Raw genomic sequence first — 27,631 nt, 5'->3', positions numbered from 1 at the left:
TACAGAAATGTTTCCAAAATATTACAGAGAATTCCCATATACTCCTTGCCCAGCTTCTCCTGATGTTAGCATCTAACCATAGTGCAGTTATCAAAATCAGGAAATTGACACTGGGACAATACTCTAAAACTAAATATCTTATTTGAATTTCACCAATTTTTTTTCACTAATGCCCTTCTTCTGTCCCAGGATTCTATCTGGGGTCCCATGCTGCACTAGTTTTTTCTTAGTTTTCTGTAATGTATAATGTTTCTTCAGTCTTTGCCTTTTTTAAAAAAGATTTTTATTTATTTGAGCAAGCGAGCGAGCGAGAGAGAGAGCATACAGAGGGAGAGGGAGAAGCTGACTCTCTGCTGAGCAGGGAGTCCAACATGGGACCTTATCCCAGGACCCCGAGATCATGACATGAGCCGAAGGCAGATGCTTAACCAACTGACCCATCCAGGCACCCTAGTCTTTCTTTGTCTTTTATGAGCTTGATATTTTTGAAGAGTATTGATCAATTATTTTGCAGAATATCCCTGAGTTTGGAGTTGTCTAATGTTTTCCTGTGGTTGGACTAAAATTATACATTTTTGGCGAGAATACTACAGAAATGATGTGCCCTTCTTAGGGTATCATATCAGGGGGCTCATGATGGCAAAATGTCTTACTACTGGTAATATTGGCCTTGATCACTTAAAAGGCAGTGTTTGCCGGATTTCTCCATTGTAAAATTACTTATCTTTCCTTTTGTAGTGAATGAATACCTTGAGAGAAATGATTTGCGACTATGCAGATCCAGCCTTTCCTCAAACTTTCACCTACTAATTTTAGCATCCAGTGCTAGAACTTTCAGGGTAGTTTCAGTTTTATCTCTCTGGATTGGCTTATAAACTGGACTTAATTTCATCTTAATTTTGATATTAATTTATTGCTTTGGCACTTTCTACTATAAATGGGTAAAATAAATTTATAACTCCAAATTTTTATTTGGCAGAATATTGGCTTTAAGTTCTGCAAGATAACTTTTTTTTAAATTAATTTATTTATTTTGGGTGCTCAGAGACTCAGCAGAGAAAAGATCCATTGTCATCTTTCTTGGCCAACAGGCAGAGTTTATGAAGCCGTTTACAGTTTTAGCTTTGTGCATAGGTTTTGTGTGTAGGAGTTCCAGATTGTTATCCTCCTTGGCCAGAGGCCTTGTCTCTTGTGCCTGAATGAGCATTGAAATCTAGGCTCTTACCTGTTAATAATGTTTGATTCTCATCTCCCTCATGCAGCACCCTATTAGCTTGTACTATACCTTCCCCTCTGGCCATCAGCTACCTCTTTGCCTTGGTACCTGCTACATTTTCTCTCCTTTTTCACAAGCTCAGCCAGGAGTTTGAGTTTTAATTGCTGCCTTGTCTACCATTTTGCCACACACAAACTCTCTGCCATGCCATATGGACTCTCTAAAATTACACTAGAGAAAATACTGACTAGACACATTATTATTAATACCTGTTCTGAAGTGGATTTGGCTTTGCTCATACAGGCCTAGTTAAAATCAGCTCCACTATTTAAAAATCTTAATAACTCTCAGGCTTTTCTCTTTCTATTTTGGAAGCATATCCATTCTTATAGCCTTGAGTTTTATGGGATGCTAGAAAAAATTCTTGGCATTTTAGAATAAATAAACCATATAATGTTGTGCCAAAACAGATAGACTATTTCTTATGTTTCTAAAGAGTGGAAAAAGGACCAACTCTTTTTCTGAGGTTTTATATATACATATATATTTATACTGTGTTTCTTTTATTTCTTTTTCCATGATTATATTCTTGTGGGAGTGGGTAAATCATTAACAGTGAAACGACTGTTTCATCCAAAATTCAGTGTTCTAATGGTCTGTTTTCTAAATGAAGTTTCTATGAATAAAAGCATGGCAGCTATGTGGTCATCTAGTTGGTAACAAATGACCAGGTTAGTGCCACCCAAGCTTTCTTCTGTAATTAGAGTCCAAATTTTTTAAAAAAGGAGAACAGTAACAAAATGATAATTTTTTTGTTCCACAGAGGACAATTAGGATATAAAAATTATGATAAACTGAGAGAATACTGCAGAGTAGGGAGGGAATGACACTTGGGCCTCCATAGGGCATGCCTGCCTGGCCATTTTTCATCCACGTAAATTTTGCAACCCAGTATCTTGAGTGTGGAAGGCACGCCTCAGTGTAGTGTTTAAACATGTATGTTTATCATTCATTCCACGAGCATACTTTAAGCACTTACTCTAGTAGTGCTAAGGCCTCATGGTGTGTGATGGGGCTCAGAGGTCAGTGAGCTGCACCTGGAGAATGCCAGCCTCATCTCTGAACCTGTCACCTACCATGGAACCTAGCACTGTTGTTTCTGGGCTGCCCATTTTGGGTCATTCTTTTCCCATACTATGTTGGAGAGGAGGGGGCCTCTCCTCTGCTGTCCAGCTTTCTCCCACCCCTGAAGACATGGTTCAGATTACTGTTCTTCTCTTAAGGTATTCCCGACTCCCAGCCATCCCTGCCTCTTTGGTCTCGATGCATTTATATCGAGTGTCACTCAGCACATCATTTTCTTTCCTCATGCATGTTAGTTGAATAAATGAATGGATGAATATATGAACAAGAGCAGTGCCCTTCATTTGGATTCAATTTTCACTCACTTAGTAGTTACCATCCCCTTGAAAGGGTGTTCCTAGACTGATTTTGGCCTTTCTCGATGGACAATTCATTCAACCACCTACTAATAATTATATGATACCAAATACTTTCATGCTGCTGCCCATACAACAAGTGCTGTACTAATTGCTTTCTGTGTAACTCATCCAATCCTCCCAGCAGCCCTAAAAAGTAGATACTGATATTAGTTTCATTTTACAGATGAGGCCACTGACACACAGAGCGCTTAAGGCACCCACCGAACATGGCTTATTAACTTGCAGAGCTGGAATCAGCACCAGGCAGTCTAGCAGTTTCATCATGAATTAAGATTTAGAGTAAAGCTGGCAACATGTGACTCCTTGTTCTGCCCCTCTAATGCCTTATGGTCTTCACCTGTGAATTGAGAATAATTCAAGAGATTACTGAGGTGGAGAGATTGAATGAGTTAAAGATATGCTGCTCAACACCAAGCCAGTAAATATCCAGTGATGGTAGTTCCATGGACTTTTCCTCACCACTGGCCATGTGGAACTTAGATGCTGGGCCTGGAAACCATGGGTGTGCCCTTGAATGGCCCAAAAGCTGTCTTTCACCAACTTTGAGATCTTTGCTCTCACTAATTGAAATCTTTTGCCTTGCCTCCACCCTTTCTGGAAGGCTCTCCTCCAAAATGGGGCAGTGGGGTTAGGATTTAAAAAACTTCCTGGGTATGTAACCCTTCAGCTTTTTTCTTCTGTGAGATGTGGTTTTTTTTTTTTTTTTTTTTTTTACGGATTTATATTCTGTCTTGTTTCAAAAATGGATTTAGGGTGAGTTACTAAGCTGCAAACAATTCTATGACATAATGTGGATATACATAGGATAAAAGTGAGAGAAAACAGTAAAAGAAGGAGAGAACTATGGATCCCCAGGATAGGACTGACACACAGAGCATATTTTTTTTAAAGATTATTTATTTATTCATGAGAGACACAGAAAGAGAGAGGCAGAGATACAGGCAGAGGGAGAAGCAGGCTCCATGCAGGGCGCCCAATGTGGGACTCGATCCCGGAACTCTGGGCTCACACCCTGAGCCGAAGGTAGATGCTCAACCGCTGAACCACCCAGGCATCCCCCATGGAGTATATTTACAGACTCTGAAGTCCTGGACATTTACTAGATGTCAGCCAAAGGATGGCTCTGACCTTCTTAGAGGTTGTCACCGAATGGGAGGCTATGAGCCTGAAGCAACAGTAAGCCAGTTGCTGAGGAGAAGGAATCCTAATGGAGGGCCCAAGAAAGATTCTCCACTGGCAATTCACATGGGGGGCCCTCTGGTGAGTGTGTATGAAGTAAGCATGAAGTGGCTGTGGTTGGCCGCTGGTACTGTACATCAGCCCCGGGCAGACTGGAGTCTGGGAGTGACCACCGTGTGGCCTGGGAGGGACTGTGCTCCTGTGCCTGCCCGAGCAGCTCCCTCCTGCCTAGAACAGGAACCATGGCCCCTGAGGCAGCCAGGAAGTTAGGTTTGTGACTAACAACCAGCTTCCCTGTGTGGTTTTGACTGATTTCCTGCTCATTTTTCCTTTATTTCTTATAAGTCGAAATGTCAGACTCTTTTTTTTTTAAAGATTTTATTTATTTATTTGAGAGAGACCAGAGAGCACAAGCGAGGAGGGGGGAAGGAACAAAGGAGGAGGGAGAAGCATCCCCCACGCTGAGCAGGGAGCCCAACTTGAGATTCGATCCCAGGACCCCGGGATCATGACCTGAATTGAGGGCAGATGCTTAACTGACTGAGCCACCCAGACGCCCTGAAATGTCAAACTTTTAATAGATTAACATATTTGTTTGATTTTTTGATTTAGAGCCATGTATGCTTTATCAGCATATGGATTTCTTGTATTACTTTTAAAACTGCTATATTTAGGCCTGAGTTCTGTGGTTACGTGCTAGGATCTGTTACATAATTTAAGCACGGGGTGTTTAAAACAAGAAGCCAGGAACAAGTTCTCATTATATTATCTGGATTAGAAATGATTTTCTCACTGACGTTGCAAAGTTTAAAAGTTCTAGCCGCTGTCAAAGTGTAGGTGGTAAATCGCCTCAGTTGGATCCATGACTTATGATTAAGATAAGTGATTTAATTGTCATCCCAGTGCTGCTGCTCCCAAGCTCAGAATTCTTCATAGAAGACCAAAACAAATCCAAAAATAGGCCTCTGCAATATGTAAAAAATTTTCCTACTTCATATTTGGATAAGGAAGTAAATCATTGTGTTCATTAATATACTTCTTTCTTTTTTGATTTATTTCCTGGCATGAGAGATCCAGTTGCCTTAATGATAATCTGTCCATTGAGCATAAGCCAGAGAGTCTCTCCCAAGGCTTCTATGTGACTAAGTGGTACTAGGGAAGGGCCACTGTAAGAATAGTATGGATTGGGACTTGTACAGCTCTCAGGGGCACCAAGCATGGAGATCCTCTTCTGGAGTCCCTCTGTCAGTGGTTGGGGTATAGGGACAAGGCTCACAGCTTTTCCTCTGCCACTTAGCCTCTTCTTTCCCTATCAGCTCCCCGCCCCCAATTTGGTTTCTTGGTCTCCAATCAAAAGCTTGTCTTCCTCCCCTTCTTCCTTCTCCCATCTTTCTTCCCTCCCTCTTTTCACGTTGACTTGAGAACATTTGTTGAGGGTGGATATGACTGGATCTGTCCTTTCCTTCATGGCTGCCTTCCTCCCTCCCCAAGATACATACATGCTCTGTGTGTGACAGAGCCTACAGAATTTGGAGAAACACAACCACACACCAAATGCCCAGACTGTTCTAGAGGCCTCTCTGTGATTGCATAAATGGAGGGAAACTAAGCTCTACAGTATGGGAGAAGCCATGCAGATTCCCAAAGTGCTTTATTTTATCAAACTCGTTTTAATTATTTTTAGAAGATCTTTATGGTCACAACCAGATGTACAGTGGTCTCAGCAAGAGCAGACCATTTTGAGAAGCAAAATTTTCCCCAAAATAGGGAAAGAGTTGTATTAAATCGTACAAAACACATTTTTTTTCTGAACTAAAAATTAATCAGGAGACAGTCATAGGAGACTGGACATTGCAGAAAACTCCCTAGTAAAATCAGAGAACTATCTTTAGAAATACTCCCAAACAGTTGGAAAGTAAGAGAGGGATTAAGAAGATAAAAAAGAAAAGCAGGTTTGAAGGGAGAAGGGGAACCAAATGGAATTAAAGCAATAACCAGAGATAATTCTTTAAGAAAAACCTTTTCTAAGCTAAAAAAAAAAAAAAAGTCTGGAAATTAAGAGAATTCACTCTGTTTAAAACAAAATACATGAGTACAGATTACTAGATACCCCCTGGTAAAAATGTAAAGGTCATATATAAGGAAAGAATCTCATAAAGAACATCGAAGCAAAACATAAAGCTTAAAAACACCACCACCAGCAGCAGAACCAGTGACTTAAAAACCAAAAAGATACGGCTTCAGGTAACAGAATGAATAGGCAATGGAATAAATCTTCAGTGCTTTGAGAATAAACAAATTGGGCACAATTGAACTGTATGTGGGGACAATAGAAATGTTTTTAAACCTTCAAGAAAACTAAACAGAGTTTCTTCAGTAAATTATTCAAAGTCATACTTTAAGACATTACTGGGGAACATGACAAAATCAAAATTCACAACTCAAAAAGTTTCACGTACACACACACGATTATACATCTCACCTCCAACGTAAAACTTTACTTCAAGAGGTGAATGATATTGTTACAAAAATCTAAAAGGATGATGGCATGATTTATGCCACAGACAAAATAGCCAAGTCTCAGCAAGAGGGAGTGGGGAAACGAAGGGCTGAATTCTTCACATTCCATCTTGAGAGTAAAATCTTATATTTCATCCTTATCTTTGAAAATTAGGTAGATCTAAGTTTAAAATATTTTTGGGCAATTTCAACTTCACCAAGATAGAATGGGGGGGAAGCTAATCATCATTTCACAATGTGTGTGTATTAAATCATCATGTTGTATGCCTTAAATATATATAATTTGTCGATTAGCTCTCAGTAAAGCTGGGGGAGCGGGAAGGAATTCTGGGGAGTGGGACCAGAGATTGGGGTAGTGAGGAGATTCATTATAAAACTTGTTATACTTTTTTCATTTGTACCATGATGCATTCATTTTATATTAAAATCTATTATTAAGAAAAAGATACAGACAAGCATTTTTTAAGAAAAAAATTTACAGAACTGAAGAGCAGAGTTAGTATGGTCTTTATTGCAAAAGACAAGTAGCAGGCCTTGGGTGGCTCAATTGGTTAAGCATCTGCCGTTGGCTTAGATCAGGATCCCAGGGTCCTGGGGTCGAGCCCCACATTGGGCTCCCTGCTTGTGCTCTCCCCCTCTCTCTGTCAAATAAATAAATCAAATCTTTAAAAAAAAAAAAAAAGACAAGTAGCAACAGAAGTTAATATTAATGATACATGGCAAACTGAAGCTAAAAAGCAAGCTGATAGGGCAAGTAAGTCCTAGGAATGCCTTGACCATCGGTGTACACTCACTGATCACCCTTGGAACCACTGTAACCTGTTCTACCTGCTCAAGGTTGGCATATGATCACACTTATCTTTTACTTTCCCCTTCAATTTCTTGAGGTCTCATGAGCCATATTACCAGGAATTCCTCTTGAGGAATGAGCAGTGTATTCCCCCAGAGACCGCTTCTCTCCCCCTTCCCCCTTAGCTGTCCAGGAACTCCAGGAGGGTTACTTTGTCCAAGGAGAATCAGACCACTGTCAAACACCAGTGCTGTGGCTGCTTGCTGTAACAGGGCTGGTGTGGGGTGTTCTGCTAGGCTAATGGATGCCATTTAGCTAGGTAGAAAGTCAAAGGTTCAATTTTTAAGTTCAGAGAGACCTGATCATATCTGTAAAGCTTCAGGGAAACAACCCGTAGGGACCACGAAAGCGAAGACACAGATGATAAACTGGACAATTGATGGGTCAGTGAGCAGTTAAGGATGAAGAAGCAGTGAAGGTTGGGTCAAGACTTAGGTATGCCTTTTGTCATTCCCTCCAACAGATGTTTCAGACTCACTCACTCACTCTTAAGCTCTTAACATCACTGTTAGCCTCCCTCTCATAGTACAAAACATGTCCAGGTTAACAGAGGATGTAGAGGTCCCTCCTGAGATACAAACCTCCCCCATATCCCTGGATCCACAACTTGGCACTCTTCCTTTTTCATCTCAGTAGAAAAGGTATCCCCTCTTGCCCCCCGATGTCCAGAGCTAGCTTCCATGATGGTCTTTTCTCAACAAGAGCCCTGGAGCCCATCCTTGGCTCCATCCCCTTGCCCCATTCCCTCCGCTCCAGCAGCCCTCCCTGGTATGCCTGCCTTCATATTGCTGAGTGCTCTGACATCCAACTCTCTGTTCATGCTGCTCTCTTGCTCAGCGCTTAGGAGATTCCTTTCACCTGCAGAAGAAAACCCAGATGCCATAACATGGCCACTCATGTGCCTTGATTGGCCCCCCCCCCCCCCCCCCCGTTAGCTCTGTTAGTTCTTTCACTTCCCTGTTTTAGTTATCCTAAGAATCCTGACCATCTGGGTTCAGATCTTGGCTTTACCACTTACCAGCTGTATACCCTTAGGCAATTTGCTGAAGCTCTCTGGGCCTTAGTTCCTCATCTGTAAAATGGGGATAATCAGGGGTGCCTGGGTGGCTCGGTCAGTTAAGCATCTGCCTTTGGCTCAGGTCGTGATCTCAGAGTCCTGGGATCGAGCACCATGTCGGACTCCCTGCTCAGCAGGGAGTCGGCTTCTCCCTGTGCCCCCACCCCTTATGCTCCTATGCACGCTTGCTCTCTTTCTCAAATAAATAATTTTCAAAAAAAAAATGGGGATAATCAATGTTCCTGCTTAAAGGGGTGCTGTGGGAGAGATAAGTTCCTGCTTATGAAGCACCTGGATTAATGAACACCTTTATGTATAAACAGGAATGTATAGTTAACCACCTTATGCAGTCTGACAGCCCAATTCAGTAGAACTGTCTGAACACTAGCACTAAGCCCTTGGTAAATGTGAGCTCCTGTTATTGATACTTCGTATAGCTCCTCAGATGTATCATCCTCTTGTTCTTGAATCTTTTAAGGATATGGTTCTTTCTCCTATTCCTCCACTCTCTTTCCCCTCCTTGCCCTACTTCTGACTGGCAGATTGTCTTTCATCTTCAGGGTCTGCTCTATTACCACCTCTGTTAGGAAGCCTTCCTGGATTTCCCCCTACATGTATATCCATGCCAGACTTGATGAGGGGTACTTTCTCTAAGCTTCTAGACCTATCTTTATTGCAGCTCCGTTCCCCCCCCCCTTTTTTTACTTTGTTGACTTGATATTTTTTTCTGGTCTGTGACAAACTCTAGGGTGCAGTCATTGAGGGCTAGGGATCAAATCTAGTCCATTCCTCTCTTATTCTCTTATCAGTTGCCATTGCCCGACATGGATTAAGTACTCAATTAGCATTTGTCAAGTGAATGAATGAATGCATAGGTAAGGACATATTCAGAAGAACGCAGTAGAAGATGCACAATTTCTTAGCCAATAAGAGATGGTCAAGCTTATTAGTAGTCAAATCATTATTGATTAAAATGAGACATCATTTTTACCTTTGGAGTTAGGGGATGCTTTTAAAAATGGCATCTGTTCCTGTGGACACTCAACTCTCATTGCTGGTGGGAGGGTCAAAGCAACTTAACACCGTGTATCAAGATTTTTTTGGCCACCTGATCATACTTCTGGGACACTATCCAAAGGAAATTTATTGTACTCCAATGTTTCTATATATATTTTAAAGATTTTATTTATTCACAGAGAGGCGGAGACACAGGCAGAGGGAGAAGCAGGCTCCTCACTGAGCAGGGAGCCTGATGTGAGACTCGATCCCAGGACACTGGGACCTGAGCCTAAGGCAGATGCTCAACCACTGAGCCACCCAGGCATTCCAAATATTTACATTTTTAAACAGGAAAAAAAATTTAGATGTTACCTCAAAAGCCTGTGAGGAGGGTACATAGTTTTTCAAAATTATTTTGTGAATAAACAAGCCAAAAAAAAAAAAAGATGACTGCTTCTTTCTTTCCCTTTCCTATTCCCCACCCTATACCACAAGTTAGCCAGTCTGTTCCTTCCTCTGTGACCAAAGGAAATAATTTCAAATACAGACAAATGTTTGCACATGAAGATGTTCATCATGACATTACTTATGTAAAATTTGAGAAAAGCCCACAAAGTATCTAATAATAGGATGGTTTAGCATTTTCCTTTCAGAAGAGTATGTGATAATATGAAATGTATTAGTTAAATGAAAAAAGCAGGCCATAATATATGTTCACAGCTATTAAGAAGAACAGGCAATTAAATATCTGTGGATAGAAAAGAGACTTCAAAGAAGTATATACCAAAATGTTTAATTACTTGGTTATATTTGGGCAGTGGGAATGTATATGGCTTTTTTCCTCACTTTTATTATTAACCAAATTCTCTCTGTTTAGACATGTGTTCCTTTTATAATGGAGTAAAGCCAATAAATTCTGTATTTTAGAGTGAGTGTTCAGGAAGAATTAGGACTGATTATGTTTTATTTGATATGTTTTGATATTAGTAAGCCTTGAATTAATAAATTCTAAACACCTGGAAGGCACAGACCTAGTCTCATTGAGGCCATTGTTTGATCAAGAAAGACCTGTGGACCTATATGGGGTGGCCTTCCATGTAAGGTCCATCCCCCACTCCCATTGTCACAGGGGCCAAGATGGCCTCTAAAACATCCGGCAACCAGTGAGAAAGAGTTAAGAAAACCAAACAAATGAGGTTGGCTTGGAGACAAATAATCCTTGAACACAGGATGGTTGTTAGCCAAAAGGAAGGTGCTAGAAAATGAATAGCTCTGCTTATAAATGAAATGAATATTCATTCCTTTCTGCCCACATTGCAAGTTAAGCGCCATCATCCACACTTTTCATTTGCTGCTACCAAAAAAATCTTGACATAATTTAAAAACCAAAAAACCAAAAAACACTGTTGTCCAGGCCTCTTTAAATGTCAATTAAATGGTACTGTACCAAACTGTAGAAGAATTACAGAAGAGTGGCTTTAAAGGGTTTCTAAAATTGCACCTCTTTGAGGAATATTGTTCATAATACACAGGAATTACTCTTAACTACATGAGAATCTCTCATTTTTTGCTTGGCTACACTTACACAGCCCCAGAGTCGAGTGCACCAAGATATACTGGATTTCAAACTAAATAAATCAAAATTACCATGTGCATTCCACTACATGTCAAAACAGGAAAAGCCATAGCATTTGATGTGAAATGAAGATTAGAACAGCCATAGAGAGAAAACTAGAAGTCTGCTTACGTTTGGAATAAGAGAACAGGGTCAGTGATTTTCAATGCAGACTTTCTTCTCCTGGAGAAAACATATCACAAAATCAATTTACAATGCAGATGAATTTGGCAGTAATTATGATACTGTCAAAAGATTCTTTAGTTTTCAGAGGACTTATTTCAGAGTCCAGTATGCTTGCCTGTCATTAAGAACTTGACAGGCATCAGAGGAATTTAAAGCTAAGGTGTTAGGTGCCATTGCCCTTTAAAAATGACCAAAAAGGGGCACCTTGGTGGCTCAGTCGGTTAAGCATCTGCCTTCAGCTCAGGTCATGATCTCAGGGTCCTGGGATTGAGTCCCGAATTGGGCTCCCTACTCAGCAGAGAGCCTGATTCTCCCTCGTCCTTTCCTACTTGTACACACGCTCATTCATTCTCTCTCTCTGTCCAATAAATAAATAAAATCTTAAAAAAAAAATGACCGTAAGGAGGATAGAGCATCTCTATATGTAACAGAGAATGAAAAGGGGCACCTAATTTGATTGCTAAGAGTTAAGCATTTGTGCAGCTTCTCAAATGCATTGCATACATTATATAAAGAAAGGCATACCTGGAGCTTATTTACTTTATCACTTCAGACTTAATCCTGAATATGACTTAATTAAAACAAGTGTACCATGCTCCTTTTACATTCTGGGGATAAATTCTCTGATTTTAGTTATCAGAAACCTTTCACATTTTTTCCAAGATGAACTTGCTTAAGAGAAGTAACTCTTTCAGCTTAATACAACTTGAAACTATCTCCATTGTGGGATGAGGAGAGTAATACAAGTCATTATTATTCATTGGGCATTCATTGTGCCAGGCACTAAGCTAAATATTTTTTACACCTTGCTAACTTAACCCTTAGTTTTCATTTATTCAGCCAACTATTTATTTATAGAGCACTTACTGTGTTCCAGGGGCTATTCAAAGTGTTGGGGATTCAGCAGTGAACAAAATAGCCCTGTCCTCTGTGAAGCTTACATTCTAATTGAGGGATAAAGATGATAGAATAAGAAAGTAAATGATACACCAGATTAGCGTGTGATGAGTGCCACTGAGGAAAAGAAAGCAGAGGAGTGGTTAGGGAGTGCCAGACTCATGGAGGGAGGGGGTCACATTTTTAAAAAGAATGGTCAGAGAAGGCCTCACGGAGAAGATGACACCCAAACAGATGTGAAGATGTCCTATAGGAGGTGAAGGACGAAACTGTGTAACTGTCTTTGGGGAAGAACATTCTAGGTAGAGGGAGCAGCAAGTGCAGAGATCCTAGAGCTGGAATGTATCGGGCTTATTGGAGGAAAAGCAAGGAGTGCAATATGGCAGGTACAGAGGGAAAGAGGGGATGAGGCCCAAGAGGTAGAAAAGGGGACATCCCATCAGACACCACATCATGAGACTTTTGGGTTCTACTTCGGGAAAGAGGGCAAGCCCTCAGAGGGTTTTGAACAGAGGCCTGGCATGACCAGCAAAGCAAATGGTCTTGTCCATTTTCACAGGTGAGGAACAGAGCTTTGGAGAAGTAATTTACCAAAGTTCCTATTTGTTAGTGAATTAGTGGGGCTGGAATTTTAATCTAAGTCTGTGTAATTCAAAAGCTCATACTTTGCCCACTAAACCACACCCACCACCTCCCGATTGCAAAGAGGTTTCCGACCCAGGCCAGAGTAGATGATTCTCTTAGTCTGAGATTGACCTCGTGTTTCTCTTTTCTCTGGAGTCCTTTGGCTTCTCTGGCAAGGCCACCATGTCACACAACTCCAGGGGACACCATTTATACCATAAGTCTATAAATGTCCTCCCCAGAGTACTGAGGGTCTGGGCAGTGTCCAGACGAAGTGGCTATATATGACTTTGTTCACCACTGAGAACATACATGGTTTTGAACTATGGTTTAGGCAGGTAGCAAAATCCATTTGTTCAGATGTTTGTCCTGATCCTATTTTGATGTGTCTTTCTGTCTCTCCTTCCTCTGACACGTATTCTACCAGCTGTCTCTGTCCTGCCCACTGGAAGCACGCTGGTCCAGTAGTGTGGCAGGCTGGGATGTCAGTGCTGGTGAGGGAGGATTTCCTGCCCTGCGTGGGCAGCTTAGGCCCACAAGAGAAGACCTGAGGGAGTGTAGGATGTGAGCAGATAGACCTGGCTTCTGATTAGTAAATTGTCATCAAAATTTCTGCTTGGCTTAATTTAAGCGCAGCCAGATTTTCTTGTAAGCCTCAGAGCCCAAAGCTTGGATTTTTTTTTAAAGATTTTATTTATTTATTCATGAGAAACACACAGAGAGGCAGAGACACAGGCAGAGGGAGAAGCAGGCTGCCTGCGGGGAGCCCATGCGGACCCGATCCCGGGACTTGGGGATCATGACCTGAGCCGAAGGCAGACGCTCAACCGCTGAGCCACCCAGGTGACCCTAAAGCTTGGATTCTTGAGCCCTTGTTTATGTTAAAGCTAATTTTTGTAGTTGGTAGGAAAGTTATTGCTTAGACTATAGCAATTCAGTGTGTAAGACAATACACTGAGATTCCAAGCTTTAAAGTGAAGTTTTTATTCATTATTACTTGAGTGGGTGACTTTAATGGAATTATGTCTTGTAAAACAGCTTAGCATTTCATGTTTCAAAATTCTGCATGGTTACTTCAGTGCCCTAGAGCAGTTTGGCATTAGTTTTTGACTCTTATGACTTTAATTACAAAAACGGAGAGAAAATCATGGCAGCATCCTTTATAAGATTAGCTAAATAATACCGCGATGATCCGTGTAAAATATTATTGCCAGGAACAGAGTACAATGTTGAGTAAAGACGAAGATATTGCCATTTTGAGTGTTAGCGATTAGCACTAGTAATCACAGAACACCAGATCAATGCAATCAAAGCCCCCTTTTAAAATGAATTTTCATTTCCCTTAAATGAAGGTGCAGGAAGCCCCAAGATCAGATTTTGCTCTCAGGTGGTATTTCAGGTTCACTCTGAAGGTTTAAGTGAGGAAGGGGCTATATGTGGTAAAAGCTGGATCATTGTTTTCGTGGCTGCTGCTAGCAAAAACAACATGCAAAAAAAACAGTTGGATGGGTCCTCAGTAGATTAAATATAGAATTCCTAAGTGACTCAGCAGTTTTACTCCTGGGTAGATAAACCCTCAAAATTGAAAACAGGCATTCCAACTAAAACTTGTACATGAATGTTCACAGTGGCACACAATTTACAAGAGCCCAAAGGTAGAAGAAACAACCCAAACGTCCATCATTGCATTAATGGATAAACAAAATGTGGTACATTCATCCAGTGGAATATTATTCAGCCCCCCAAAAGGAATGAAGTATTAATACACGTTACAGCATGGATGTGAACATGAAAACGTTATGCCCAGTGGAAAAGCCAGACACAGAAATGGAATGCTGTACAATTCCATTTATATGAAATGTCCAGAACTGGCAAATCTGCAGAGATGGAAAACAGATTAGTGGTTGCCATGTGGGGAGAGGGCAAGGAGGAAGGGAGAAAGCAGAGTGACTGGCTTCTTCGAGGTGACGAAAATGTTTTGGAGTAGATAGATGCCTAATGTTGTGAATGTGCTAAATGCCACCGATGGTACACTGTGTGTTCTGGGTGTTTTATTACCCCAGTACAGAAAAGGCGGGGTGAAAAGATCCTCATTCTTTGTGAAGCCCATTCAAGTTTGGGTGGGGTGAATTACATAGAAGGGATACATGGCAAACGGAGGGCAAAGTAGTGGCAGCCACTTGAGGTCTGCTTGACAAGTCTGGCACTTCCTGGTTGGGATCCCCAGTCCTGGGACCTGCCTTGTGTAGGCGCAGTGGGCACACTGGCCACACCAGCCTCTGCTCCGGGGGCGCCTGGTGTCTCATGTGACTGGAGACAGTTTTAAGTCTGGGGCAGCTTGTTTGAAAGCCTCACTGAAAGACGTTGGAAGCGGTGGGATACTGAGCCGTTTAAAACCCAAGCATGCAGAAATCCAACAGAAATTCTAACTGCAGTGAGGCCAGGACAATTTCAGTTTACCCAATGAAAAGGAAAATAAACTTTTATGACCTGGTGGTGCTAGAATAAGTTTAGTTAAAAGTGCGTGGAGAGTTTCTAGTTACTGCCACACACGTTCTTTTCCCTTGTCCTTGGGAGTGTGCCACTGTTCTTCACACTGTTTCTACCCTCAAAAGAAAAAAAGTTTTCAAATGGTTTTTCTTTATGATGATGAAAGTAGTATTTGTTTATTACAGAAGTTGAGAAAAAGCAGAAATTCTCTATATATGCGTCTGTGTATATAAATCTCAGAGATCAGGGATAAGATTGTAGATGTTTTGGCACGTATCCGTTGTCCTTTTATTGTTTTAAATTTTTTATGTAAATTCCAGTTACTTAGCAAAGTGTTATATTAGTTTCAGGTGTATAGTAGAACGATTAGCCACTTCCATACATCACCTGGTACTCATCAGGACAAAAAGCACTCCTTAATCCCCATCACCTGTTTTCGTCCATGAATCTGTAGGTACCAGTATCTTCAGTTTCACTAGGATCGTATACTTATCGATATAGCATGGGCATCTTTGGGAAATACTGATTTACACACTTTTTGTGGTTGCATAGTATTCCATTTTACACACATTGTAATGACTGGTGTCCTAAATGAGCAGGGGGCTTTCCTTAGAGTGGTTCCTCTGTGGTCACTTAGCCCTCTGTCAGAGATGGTTGGTGACTCAGGTTTCTGAAATTATTTTCTATTATTTATGCTGATCAATGGTAGCCTTCAAAGCAGAGGTCATGGATGGTAACGGGAGTAGAGATCTATAAACAATCAACTCCAAAACCTATAGCTTTTAGGAAACTTTCCCTGACTGAGCTCCATTCCATTCAGTAATTCTGTCTTCTGTGTCCCAACAGAAGAGGGACAGAAGACTATGCAAGGGCATGGGCTTTGGGGCCAGACTGCAGGGGTTCTCATTCTGGCTTTCATGATGTTGGGCAGATTCAGTGTCTCAGTGTTGTCATCTGTAAAATGGGGATAATAGTCCCTATCAGAGTTCCTGAGTGGCTCAGTCGGTGAAGCATCTGCCTTTGGTTCAGGTCATGTTCCCAGGGTTCTGGGATCGAGTCCCACATCAGAGGCTTCTGCCTCTACCTCTGCCACTCTCTTACTCTCTGCCAAATAAATAAATAAAATCTTAAAAAAAAGGTCCCTGTCCTCTAGGGCAGTTGAGATGATCCATGCCAGAAGTCCCTGGTGCACAGGACCTGGCACCTCGCTAAGACTCCATGAATGGCAAGGGTTATTATCAGTATTTGATTCGTTCAAGCGCCCCTCCCAGTCTGTGGCATCAAGAGCTCATTGTGTATGCTGGGATGGCTGTAATAGGTTATAGACTCTGAAAAGCTCAAATGCCAAAGTGATATTACAGCGTTTTCCACACAGTGAGCCCCCAGCTAATTGTCTGACCCAAACCGACCTGCTGCAATTGTAGGGTCCTCTTGGTTGAAGTTGGTGTTCATTTCCCATTAAAAAAATAAATAGGGCAGCCCGGTGGCTCAGTGGTTTAGTGCCACCTTCGGCCCGGGGCCTGATCCTGGAGACCTGGGGTCGAGTCCCATGTTGGGCTCCCTGCATGGAGCTTGCTTCTCCCTCTGCCTGTGTCTCTGTGCCTCTCTCTCTCTCTCTCTCTCTCTCTCTCTCTCTGTATGTGTGTTTCATGAATAAATAAATAAATAAAATCTTAAAAATAAATAAATAGATAGATAGCAAAACCAAACAGAAAACCCAGAAACTCTGAGAAGTGGATAGAGGTGAAATGCAGTTTCCTTTGATAGGTCAACATCATGGCTGTGGGCTTTCCAACACTCTTATCTAAGGAAATTCTTGACTAGGAGAGCCCAGAGATCTTCAATGATTATGATAACAACTAGAAATACATCAAAGAACAAAAAGCCATTATTCTAAAAAAACGGTCTATAGCCGAAGAGCAAATAAAGTCTTGTCTTCCATCACTTATTTGGGATTCTTGGGAACTGAATTATTCTCAGTAAGTAGATTTTCTAGATGGCAAAAGCTCATTCATGTAACCACTGTAACATTTGGCATTTTAACTATTTTGATGTACTACTTTCTTTACCCGTGCTGAATGGTTTATAGCTTTGATACAGAGAATATATTGAAAACAATCCCGCCAGTTTGTTAGGCTTTGAGTTTAATTGTTAATATGTTGTTGCTGTCCTTTGTTTTTTAGCTCTGCCCCATAATTTTAATGCCATTTGCCTTCGAGAGACTCAGACAACTGTAACTCTGCCATGCTCTTCACTTTTTACTCTTCTCTCTCCCTTCTTTCTCACTGGCAGGGTGTGTTGGACTTAGTTTCTACTGCAGAAATGTTTCTAATTGCTTTCTCCAACTCAAGAAGACCTTTCTAATGTGCTGATTTATAAAATTGTATGCCCTGGAAAACCAGAACCCCAAGTCTGTTACTATTTTGTGTAAAGTAAGATTAATAGGCATTGAATAATATCATGTATTCTGTGACAGGTTTTTTGGCCATTCAGGGACTTTGAAAGATTTGCTTTCTGGTCACAGGCTATTATCTGGTAGAGATTTGACTCTGGGCAAGATGCCACTTTATTTAGAAACTGTAGTGCTTATGGTTTTCCATTCTAGCCCTGGTGCTTTCCTGCTGCTCATACATGAAGTCGCTGATGAAAGAAAAATAGTCCCCTGTCCCCTGCGCAGTTGATAAAAAGTTTTATAATATGGAATTTGGATATTTTTAATAGAGAGTACAATATCCTTAGATGGAATTTCATGTGTGTTTTCTCATTTTCTTTACAGAGACATAATTATGAGTCTAACTGTTGGGAAACTCATAGACCATGAACTTATAACTCTTGCACGTCACTACAGGGTACCCAAGGACCCATGTCCTGATATGAGTGTCCTAATGGCACAGGCCCATGAACAGCTCAAGAAAAACACTTTTGAGAATTTTGAAAGTCTCATTTCTACTTGTGTATACCAAGATCGAGAAAAGTAAGTTTTATCGATGTTAGTAGATCATTTAAGTTTCTGTGGACCCATGTAACAAAGGAATTTATATCTTATCCAAAAGGGCTAAAAGAACACTGAGATGTTCCATCATACTCCATTACATAGCAAAAGAACTTTAAATCATTTTTGGAAAGTATCTGGGTACCAATATTTTGTAGTGATGATGAGCTTTGTTTTTTGATGGAATGGGAAAGTCCCTTGTGTCTTCAAAAAAAGATAAGATACCCCTTTGCATTTCCTTTTTTTTTGGTTTCTAGAGGCTTTCGATGGAAACATAGTAAGTCCAGATGTTAGAAGGTTTAATTCTCAGATGTCTTCTTCTTACATTATTCTAGTGATAGCTGGGATTTATAAATGTGTCTTTTTTTAAAAGATTTTATTTATTTATTCATGATAGAGAGAGAGAGAGAGGCAGAGAGGCAGAGACACAGGCAGAGGGAGATGCAGGCTCCATGCAGGGAGCCTAACACGGGACTCGATCTTGGGTCTCCAGGATCACGCCCTGGGCCGAAGGCAGGCGCTAAACTGCTGAGCCACCCAGGGATCCCCAAATGTGTCTTTTCTAATACAGAGAACAGAGAATTTACAAGTGAACTTCCTATAAAATTTCTTTGAAATTATTTCTTCTTGAAAATAACAAAGTTCAGCATAATTAATTTCTAGTACATTTGCCATGTTTCTATTGATCTTTACTAAGTCATTTTTATAAACTGGAGCCCCATCTTAGTGTTTTGGTGTTCATCTTACCCATAGACCTGATATTGTTGGGGAAAATACTCACCGGGAATTAGAAAATCTTAGTCCTAACTCTAGCCTCTGATTTTGTTACCACGTACCACTGCCATTTCTTTGCCCCATGATTTAACCCATCATTCCCAGACCTGAAGTTCATACCCAAGTGGCTGGCTGCATAAACTAAGTATCTTTGGAGGTCCCAGAGTTTATCTTAATGATGAGCATGATTTATTTTCCTAATCCATAATACACTGTTGTTGAGTTCTTGTAGAGATGGTATTTTCCCTTAAGCTTTCCTGAGCCTCTGGAGGTTGTATGGCCTGAGTTTTGTGTGACCCTGGCCACCACCTCCTGGGAATGATGGAGCTGCTTGATCAGATGGCTCTGAGGTTTTTCCAGATCTGACCAGCTTCAATTCTAGACATTCACATTCTCTCATTGTCTTATAAACTCACTGTGAATACAGCAGCTCCCTTTCCTTCCTATTGGTTCTGATTTTGCCTGGTGCCTAGAAGAGCATTGGCTGAATGAAAACATTGGACAAGCATTTCTGTGCCCCTGGCAGCCTGGGGAAAATCACTGTTGAGCTGCTCTGGAGAAGTCATCTGACAAAATTGAGGTGGATGTGAAAGCACCAGCTGAGGCTTCCAGGTTACAGATTTGGGTCCAAGGAAAAGACTAGAAAAACACCCTCAGGTCATACAATACTTGCGTTGGAGGGTCTAGATGCCTGTCAAATGAAGAGGTGTTTTCAAATATCAGAAAGTTTTGACTAGTGGTCAAGAATGCAGATCAATTACTTAGAGCAACACTCATGGCTGCAGCCTTAATATGCTGTACTATCACCAACCAAGAGTCTGAATCTTGATGGAAAGGCCTTTGGAAGGACAGAATCTGATGACTTCTGAAATGGAAAAAGTTGGTGAAATGCAATATGACTGTTTTTCCTTATTGTGAATTCCAATACCAATTTTTATACTCGTTTCCATGTGCAGATTTTGAGGACGCATCTGTATTTTCTTTCCTATAGCATGTAATTGTTACTTGAGAAACACAAAGTACATAAAGACCTGTTTACTTTGTTTTAATGCAGAAAAAAAGTATTACCCAGCAAAGACATCAGAAGGCTGTGCAAGTCCTTCAGGTTACCTTTGTCTGATGATCTTCTGGGATCCATACTGTCCGGGTAAGTGAGAGTTCCACCCTTCATGGAGTTTGTCCTGCATATTTTTGTTTGGGGGACTATTCCTGGTTATACATTCACCTCTAATTACCCTTGGTTTACCCTTGACTGTTTCCACTATATTATTGATGACACACGTCCATGTGAGTGTCACAAAAAGAAATGTTAGTTATGATTTTGAATACTGGCCTGTTACGAACTGAAATTTTATCTTTTTAACATTAAGATACACACACATACACACAGATTTCTGAGACAAAATGGAAACATCTGATTTCATTGGTTATGAGGGTATTAGATCTAAAATTCAGGGCAGGTTTTTCAAAGCTGTCATTCATGCTGGTTAAAAACATGCAGGAAGAGGGCCTAGTGTTATTAGCACAGGACTCTATCCTACTAGAGCACCAGATGTAAAGTGTGAAGATTATGAATTTGCAAAAGGAAAGCACAGAGAACCACTTTCTAAAATACCTGGCTCTCCTGCTGATTGTTTACTTTTGACTTCTGGTACCACCCTCCTAGCTATGCAGATTCTGGTCATCTTTTATGTTTCCTGTGGCATTATCCCAGTCCTGACTCTGACTCACTTATCTTCATAACTCTGACATTTTGAACTGTGTTCTAGGCAATGTCATCATTGCTCTGAAGACATTACCTCACTGTTTTGTGAGAATGACTTTGGGAGTCACAACTATGATCCTCTTTACGTGATGATGCTGAGGTTTAGAGAGATGAGATATTTTTGCCCAAAGTCACATAGTCTAAAGGAAGAGCTGTAACTTAATCCCTGAACCTTTCAAATGCACATCCCCTGCTTCTAACCATTTTGAATTACTGCCTACAAATATCCAGTAGATAAGAATGTCCTGACAGTTCTACCTCCTTCCTACTCCTTGCATCCACTCTTCCCTCTCCATTCCCACTATCTTCACTCTTGTTCTGACCCATATTTCTTCTTGACTATTACGGACCTTCTGTGTTGGTCTTTCTCCTACCAGTTTCTTAATGTTTAAATCCATCTTTATATACAGCAGCTTAATACCTTCTAAGAACAAAAATGTCATAGTGCTGCTCTTCTGCTCACAAACTTTCTGTAATGCTTTAAGGGAAGACCACAGTCATTAGCTTTGAACTCCTTCTCCCCCTTCTCCATCGGGGGGCTTTGGGCTGTTAGAGTGTTGGTCTTAAGCAGGGGCTAGAGTGGAGAGTCCTCATCTGAGACAAAAGGAACGGATAAAACTAAATCCCATGCAGGACAACTGGGGTCTGAAGTATCAGAAGGGAACTGAGGAGAGCCAGTCCAATTGGATGTGTGCATTGGATTGACCTGGGATATTTTCTGGACTATCAGCTCAATTTGCTTTTATTTGCTAGCATCGGTGTGAGGGATAAGTAGGTCAGACTTGAGATGGAATAGGCAGGCCTAAGAGTCCGCTTTCTTTAGTTAGCACATTCCCAAAGCCACATGGGCTAGCTAGCTATTTATTTACTTATTTATTTATTTAGCAAGCATGAGCAGGGGGAGGGGCAGAGGGAGAGAGAGAATCTTCAGCTCTATGCCCAGCACAGGGCTCGATCTCATGACCCTGGGATCATAACCTGAGTGGAACTCAAGAGTGGGGCAGCCCCGGTGGCACAGCGGTTTAATGCTGCCTGCAGCCTGGGGTGTGATCCTGGAGACCCGGGATCGAGTCCCATGTTGGGCTCCCTGCATCTCTATGAATAAATAAATAAAATAAAATAAAAAAAGGAACTCAAGAGTGGATACTTAACCCACTGAGCCAGCCAGTCGCCCCTCCACATGAGCTCTTTAACATTTCGCATATATACCTCCTGCTTCCCACTTTTTTTTTGCCTTTTCTCTTGCTATTTCTCCAGTAGAAAATAGCCTCCAGTTTTCTTCACCTACTGAAAGCTTGCTCTTCCTCCAGGACCCGTTTCAGTTAGTACCCCATCCATGAAACCCTCTTAGATTCCCTTGGCTGGCAGTGATTATCTCCTCTAAATGATTCTCACAACTCTGTGTTTCTCTTTTTGTCTCTTACCTTGTAATAAAGATTTGTGACTTGATATTTGATCTATTCAGATGCAGACCTGCTTTCAGCCTATTTGATTTATCATCTATAAACAACCAGTCAGTTGTCAAATCTTGGTAGTTCCACCCCTGCCTTGTCTCTCGTATTCTGTGAATCCATCCACCTGCTAGCTGTGTGATCTTGTGCAAGACTTTTTTTTTAAAGCTTTATTTATTTATTTGAGAGAGAGACAGCACACAAGCAGGAGGGGCAGAGGGAAAGGGAGAAAAAAATCTCAGGCAGACTCCCCGCTGAGCACAGAGCCCAATGCAAGCCTTAATCCCAGGACACTGAGATCATGACCTGAGGTGAAACCAAGAGTCGGATGCTCAACTGACTGAGCCACCCAGGTGGCGCTTGTGCAGAATTTTTGAGCTGCCTAAACCTCAGATTCCTTACTTCTTTTTTTTTTTAATTTTTATTTATTTATGATAGTCACACAGAGAGAGAGAGAGAGAGAGAGAGAGAGGCAGAGACACCAGCAGAGGGAGAAGCAGGCTCCATGCACCGGGAGCCCGACGTGGGATTCGATCCCGTGTCTCCAGGATCACGCCCTGGGCCAAAGGCAGGCGCCAAACCGCTGCGCCACCCAGGGATCCCAGATTCCTTACTTCTGAAATGACATAATACCCACTTCCTGGCAGTTCTGAGGGTGACTCGAAATAACATATATAGAGTACTCAGAGCAGCACCTAGTGCTAGGTGGTGAGTGGGGTTGAGGAGAGAAGTTAAAGTCAGGGACCACAGACCACACACTCTGACTTAGAAATCAACTGGAAGAAACTTGTGTCCTTCGACATAGAGGAAGCCTTGTTTTCAGACAGTTGGATCTGAAGGCGTTTCGCACATTAAGCTGTCTTCCAGTCAGGAAGCTATGGATATTTATTAGATTATCTCTTATGGCCCCGGGGATGAATTGTCCTGGAGAGTCCAGTGATGTGGGAGCCTGGCCTCTGGAGGACCTCGATGTTTCTTCTCTAGCACTGAGGCCATCAAGTCATCATCCTCTCCTTTTCTCAGCGGACTGTTTTGTCTTTGCCTTTATGATTTAACATGAAAGGCAGAGGATGACTGTTGCGCAGCTTGCTTCGAAGACGTCTCAGGCTCAGCACACATCCGCCTCCAAGCTCAGCTCAGCTTTGTGGAGGTCATCCCTCTGAATTGTGAAGCAGACTACGTTCAGTCTAACTCTGCCTCTAATTGTGCAGTGACCCTGCCCCTCACTCAGGGGAAACTTTAGACTAGTCAGTAGAAAGTCTCACATTCCCAGTCCCCTCTCCCTCCAATATGCCCTGCCACGATTTGGGTCACATGCTTGGTGTTTTGCATCATCTCCGCAGATTCCTTTCAAAGACGGCCCTAATTCCTAATGGACCCATCAGCCTGCAGCTTACATTTATATTCTGCATTCTTATTGTTCCCCAAAGACTCCACAGGGCTTTCCAGAGCCTTGACCAGACTCTTTTCTGCACAGCCCTCCTGTGGCACGCTAAGCCAGAGCCTCTCTGACGTCTACCATCTCCTGTGGGAGGCAGGCCTGGAGTTTGCTGTTTTGGTTCAGTGCACGCTCTGCCCAAGGGCAGTTTTACCTGCCGTGGGATGCAGCTGGGCAGCTGTTGAGCAACTGTATAGCCCTGCTGGGTGAATTCAGATCTGGAGATGGAAAACAACATGGCTAAAGATTGGGCCGATTTCTTTCATGCAGTGATTGTTACTCATGTGTTTTTCCTAGCCTGTGTTTTGGTATGAAGAGTTCCCTGTACTGCATTTCCATTTGTCTCTTGTGATTTCAGTTAGGTCTTTTCCTTATTAGCCCCTCGAGCTGGGACCAGACTTCAAAATCATTTCACATCCGGTTACCTGAGCCCCCACCAGTTGGTGCTGTGGTAGCTGGTATGAACTCACCTTAGTTAGCAATCAAATTCATTTCACTAATACATAGAGCAGCAGACTTAAATGTCCTAAGTTGTAGTAGTAATGGGTAACACGTTAATAATGGGACTGACACTCTGTATTGACATAGTGCCAGGGGCCCGAGAATATTTTGTAAATCCTTGAGCACTTTAAAAGGTACATTCTAGTTGAGGGTAGGTATGATTCCTCATTTTCTGAGCACAGACACTGAGGCATAAAGAGGCTTTGTCACTGTGAAAGAGCATGCTGCAGACCAAGATGAGTCTCTAACAGAATTAGAACAACAGTTCCCTAAGATACCCTAAACCTTTGTTTCTATCTGAGCTCCTAAGCATCAGGGCTATGTCTCATTCATCTTTGCGGCCCCAGAGACTTGTCCTGTGCTAATACACTGTGTGTGGGGAAGGATGGGGGGACACGTGCTTGACATCCACCAGACCTGCCTCCGAGCTCTGCCAACTGCACTGCTTCCACCCATGTGATCCTTGTAAATGGACTCAACCCCTCTGAGCCCTCATTTGGATTTTTTAATGTTTCCTCAGTATTAATAAGCAAGAAAGACTGGTTCTCAAACGATCAGGAAGTGGAGAGTATTCTGTGGTCATTCTATTCTGTGTTCTGTGTGGGGCTGGGGAGTAGGGGTAGCCTCCTTCCCTAATTGTGGCCTTATGAATCGACACATGGAATAACTGGAGATTCAGGCACAGCTCTTTCCCCAGCAGCTCTGCCCCAAGCTGGCCTTTTACAGCTGGCTTTGGGCTCCATGGAATGCCTTAGAACTGGCCTCCCAAGAGAGCGGGTGCCTCATCCAGAAATATCAGTTAAAATGGAAAAAGTTAACAGGGCTTTAAAATCATCTCGTTATACTCTCCCCAGCCTCGCCCCCTGCCCCCTTCCCAGAGGCATGGTTTGGACTCCCGTGATTTCACCCAACAATACCTGGCAGTGAGGCAGAAGGACAAGGGTCAGGCCATGTGGCTGCTACTGTTGCAGGGTTTGGTGCACTGGAAGTTTTGGAGAGAGCCCCACCTCCTACATGCTTCCTGTGTTTTCAAACCTAAGGTGATTTGTAGTTTTTAAGAACTCTAGAAAAAGATTCCAAACCCATGTGGACCAACAGAGCATTGACTTTTGTATATGATCCTTACTTGGTTGCTGTGACCTGCCTCAACCAGGAAGGTGTGTGCTGGAATGAAATTAGAATTTCAAGGCCTGGCTGTCTAGAGATAACCAGAGCTACTCACTGATAACTTGTGCCATGCCACCTTGCCTGCTCTGAGGGTTTATGACCAACTGATGCAGGGGTCCAGAGCTCTCCTTTTTTCTCAACTGTATGGTCTTTAAGAATCTCACCAGGTGTTCAGGTGTGCGCCCCTGGATTTGTTGGGTAATGAACTGAAACCAAACATGACCGAGTGAGTCCAAAATGTGTCTTCACAGGGGCGCCTGGGTGGCTCAGTTGGTTAAACGCCCGGCTCTTGATTTCAGCTCAGCTTGTGATCTTAGGATCTTAAGATTGAGCCCCAAGTTGGGCTCTGTGCTGGGCATAGAGCCTGCTTAAGATTCTCTCTCTCCCTCCCTGCCCCTCCACTCCTCTCTCTTTCTCTCTCTCTCTACCCCCTCACCCCCCCAAAAAAAGTGTCTTTATTGCCTTTCCTCCTTTCCCGCCCCAGGCATGCAGCCCGCCCATTCCTGTATGTGACAAGATGGCCCTCGCAGCACAGGGGAAGCCATGTTACTTTTCAACAAAATACAGCTGCCGCTGCACCTTTTACCTCCACAGATGGTGGAAATAAAGCAGATCAGCTTTATTCCCTGTGGCAAGGAGATAGATGGCTTCTGCAGTTGTAGAGCCATTTATCATTTTTGGGAGGGAGAGCAAAAGCACCCGTCAAATGACACATTAGACTCATTTCTAAGAACTCCCACCTAGCAAGGCATTGAAAAGCTCAGGGGTCATGATTATCTAAAGAGGAACCAGAGAAATTGCCTTCCCTCCCAGTTCCTCTACAAACATGTCCCTTAATTTGCAAAGGGAAGGAAATGGTGGCTTGCCCAAGTATCAAAGGGAAATAGGAATTTATGGAGGTTTTAGGGAAACACTTTAGCACTATGAGCTAGGACTTGAAAGTAAGGAGGCTGACTTTTTAACAAGCAGAGAAACATTTTAAAAGCCAGAATTAGTGTTGCCCTTTAGGACAGTCACCTTGGAAGACTGGGCACTTATTTCTACGATGTTGCCATAGAAAGTTCTTCTTTGGAATTGCCTTCACAGCTGTTTTGAGAGAATTTCCTTCAGGGTGGCAAAGCTTCATCCTTTGACCATGGATCAGAGTCTTAGCAAGAGCCAAATGTCATTTGGAGAGGAGCAAAGTAGAGAATCAGGAGGCTAACATTTTTTATTAGGAGCACAGCATGCCCCCTAAGTCAGGATATACACTTTCTATACGATTCATAGGCTTTTCCAAAATATTTTGAAAGGATGGGTAGGATTTGATGGATGATGACCCATAGTCATGATCACGAGGCAAGGAGGATGCCATGATGGGTGACTTGGGAGACAGTATCCAGGGGTATATGCAGGTATTGACCTACACATTCCCAGTCCCCTGAAAGTCAAGCCCTTCTGCATCTCTGAACAGCCTCCCTTTGTTCCTCTGCCTCCAACTTGAACTATCTTTAGAACTAGAGTTCTCCTTTGTATCGTCTCTCTTTCTCTCTCTCACAACCTTGTCTAACAATAATTTATAGTAGATTTGGTATGTGTTATATAGCAGAGGAGGGCATCAGTGGTCTGGGAGAGGAAGCTGTGTACAGAACTTTGGAGCAAGGAGGAAGACTGGAGACTAACTCCTCACCAGTGTGCTCCAAACTAGTGGCACATCTTCCTTTCCAAGTCTGACTTGTAGGAGTGCACCGCCTTAGAAAGCATGTTTCAAAGTCTCTCATCTGCTATTTATGCTCTGTAAATTTGTGTTTATATCAAACTGATACCTGCTTATAGTAAAAAATACTCAAATAATCCTAAAAAGCTTATTCCAACAATAACAGTTTCCAGCTGCACCCTTCTGCACCTCCCAGACCCATTCATGAGAAGCAGCCTCTCTCAGCCCTTCTAGATGTCTCCATAGACATGTAAATAGCACACATATACTAAGGTTTCTGTTTCTCATTTTTAGGTACCTAACTTCCTGTTTTGTTCCAGTTCCTTTAGGTAACTAACTTCCTGTTATGATGCTTGAGAGTTTAACATAATATCAATTCCCATTATTGTTCTTTCTGGATACTCTGAGGATCTTTGCTTTATTCCTAGTGTTCGGGATCCCTGGGTGGCGCAGCGGTTTAGCGCCTGCCTTTGGCCCAGGGAGCGATCCTGGAGACCCGGGATCGAATCCCACATCGGGCTCCCGGTGCATGGAGCCTGCTTCTCCCTCTGCCTGTGTCTCTGTCTCTCTCTCTCTCTGTGTGTGACTATCATGAATAAATAAAAAATTAAAAAAAAAATTTATTCCTAGTGTTCTGGAAGTTCATGATGGGGCCTCGTGTGGGTCGCTGTATATGGTTTCATTGTGTTTAACACTTTATAGGCCCTTTTGA

At 42.2% G+C, this 27,631-nt stretch overlaps 1 protein-coding gene across 2 annotated transcripts in view; it reads left to right on the top strand.

Moving 5' to 3' along the window:
• The window catches only part of EFHC2 (EF-hand domain containing 2), a 195,008-nt gene that overhangs the window by 143,895 nt on the left and 23,482 nt on the right, over window positions 1-27,631 (top strand). For both annotated transcript variants that reach the window (XM_025468792.3, XM_025468796.3), the window contains 2 exons: window positions 17,912-18,109; window positions 19,956-20,048. In XM_025468792.3, coding sequence (XP_025324577.1) covers window positions 17,912-18,109; window positions 19,956-20,048 — 291 coding nt within the window. The remainder of the gene's footprint in view (window positions 1-17,911; window positions 18,110-19,955; window positions 20,049-27,631) is intronic.

Source organism: Canis lupus, chromosome X (assembly GCF_003254725.2).
Source record: "Canis lupus dingo isolate Sandy chromosome X, ASM325472v2, whole genome shotgun sequence".
NCBI lineage: Eukaryota > Metazoa > Chordata > Mammalia > Carnivora > Canidae > Canis > Canis lupus.
This window is presented reverse-complemented; position numbering and strand designations above follow the sequence as displayed.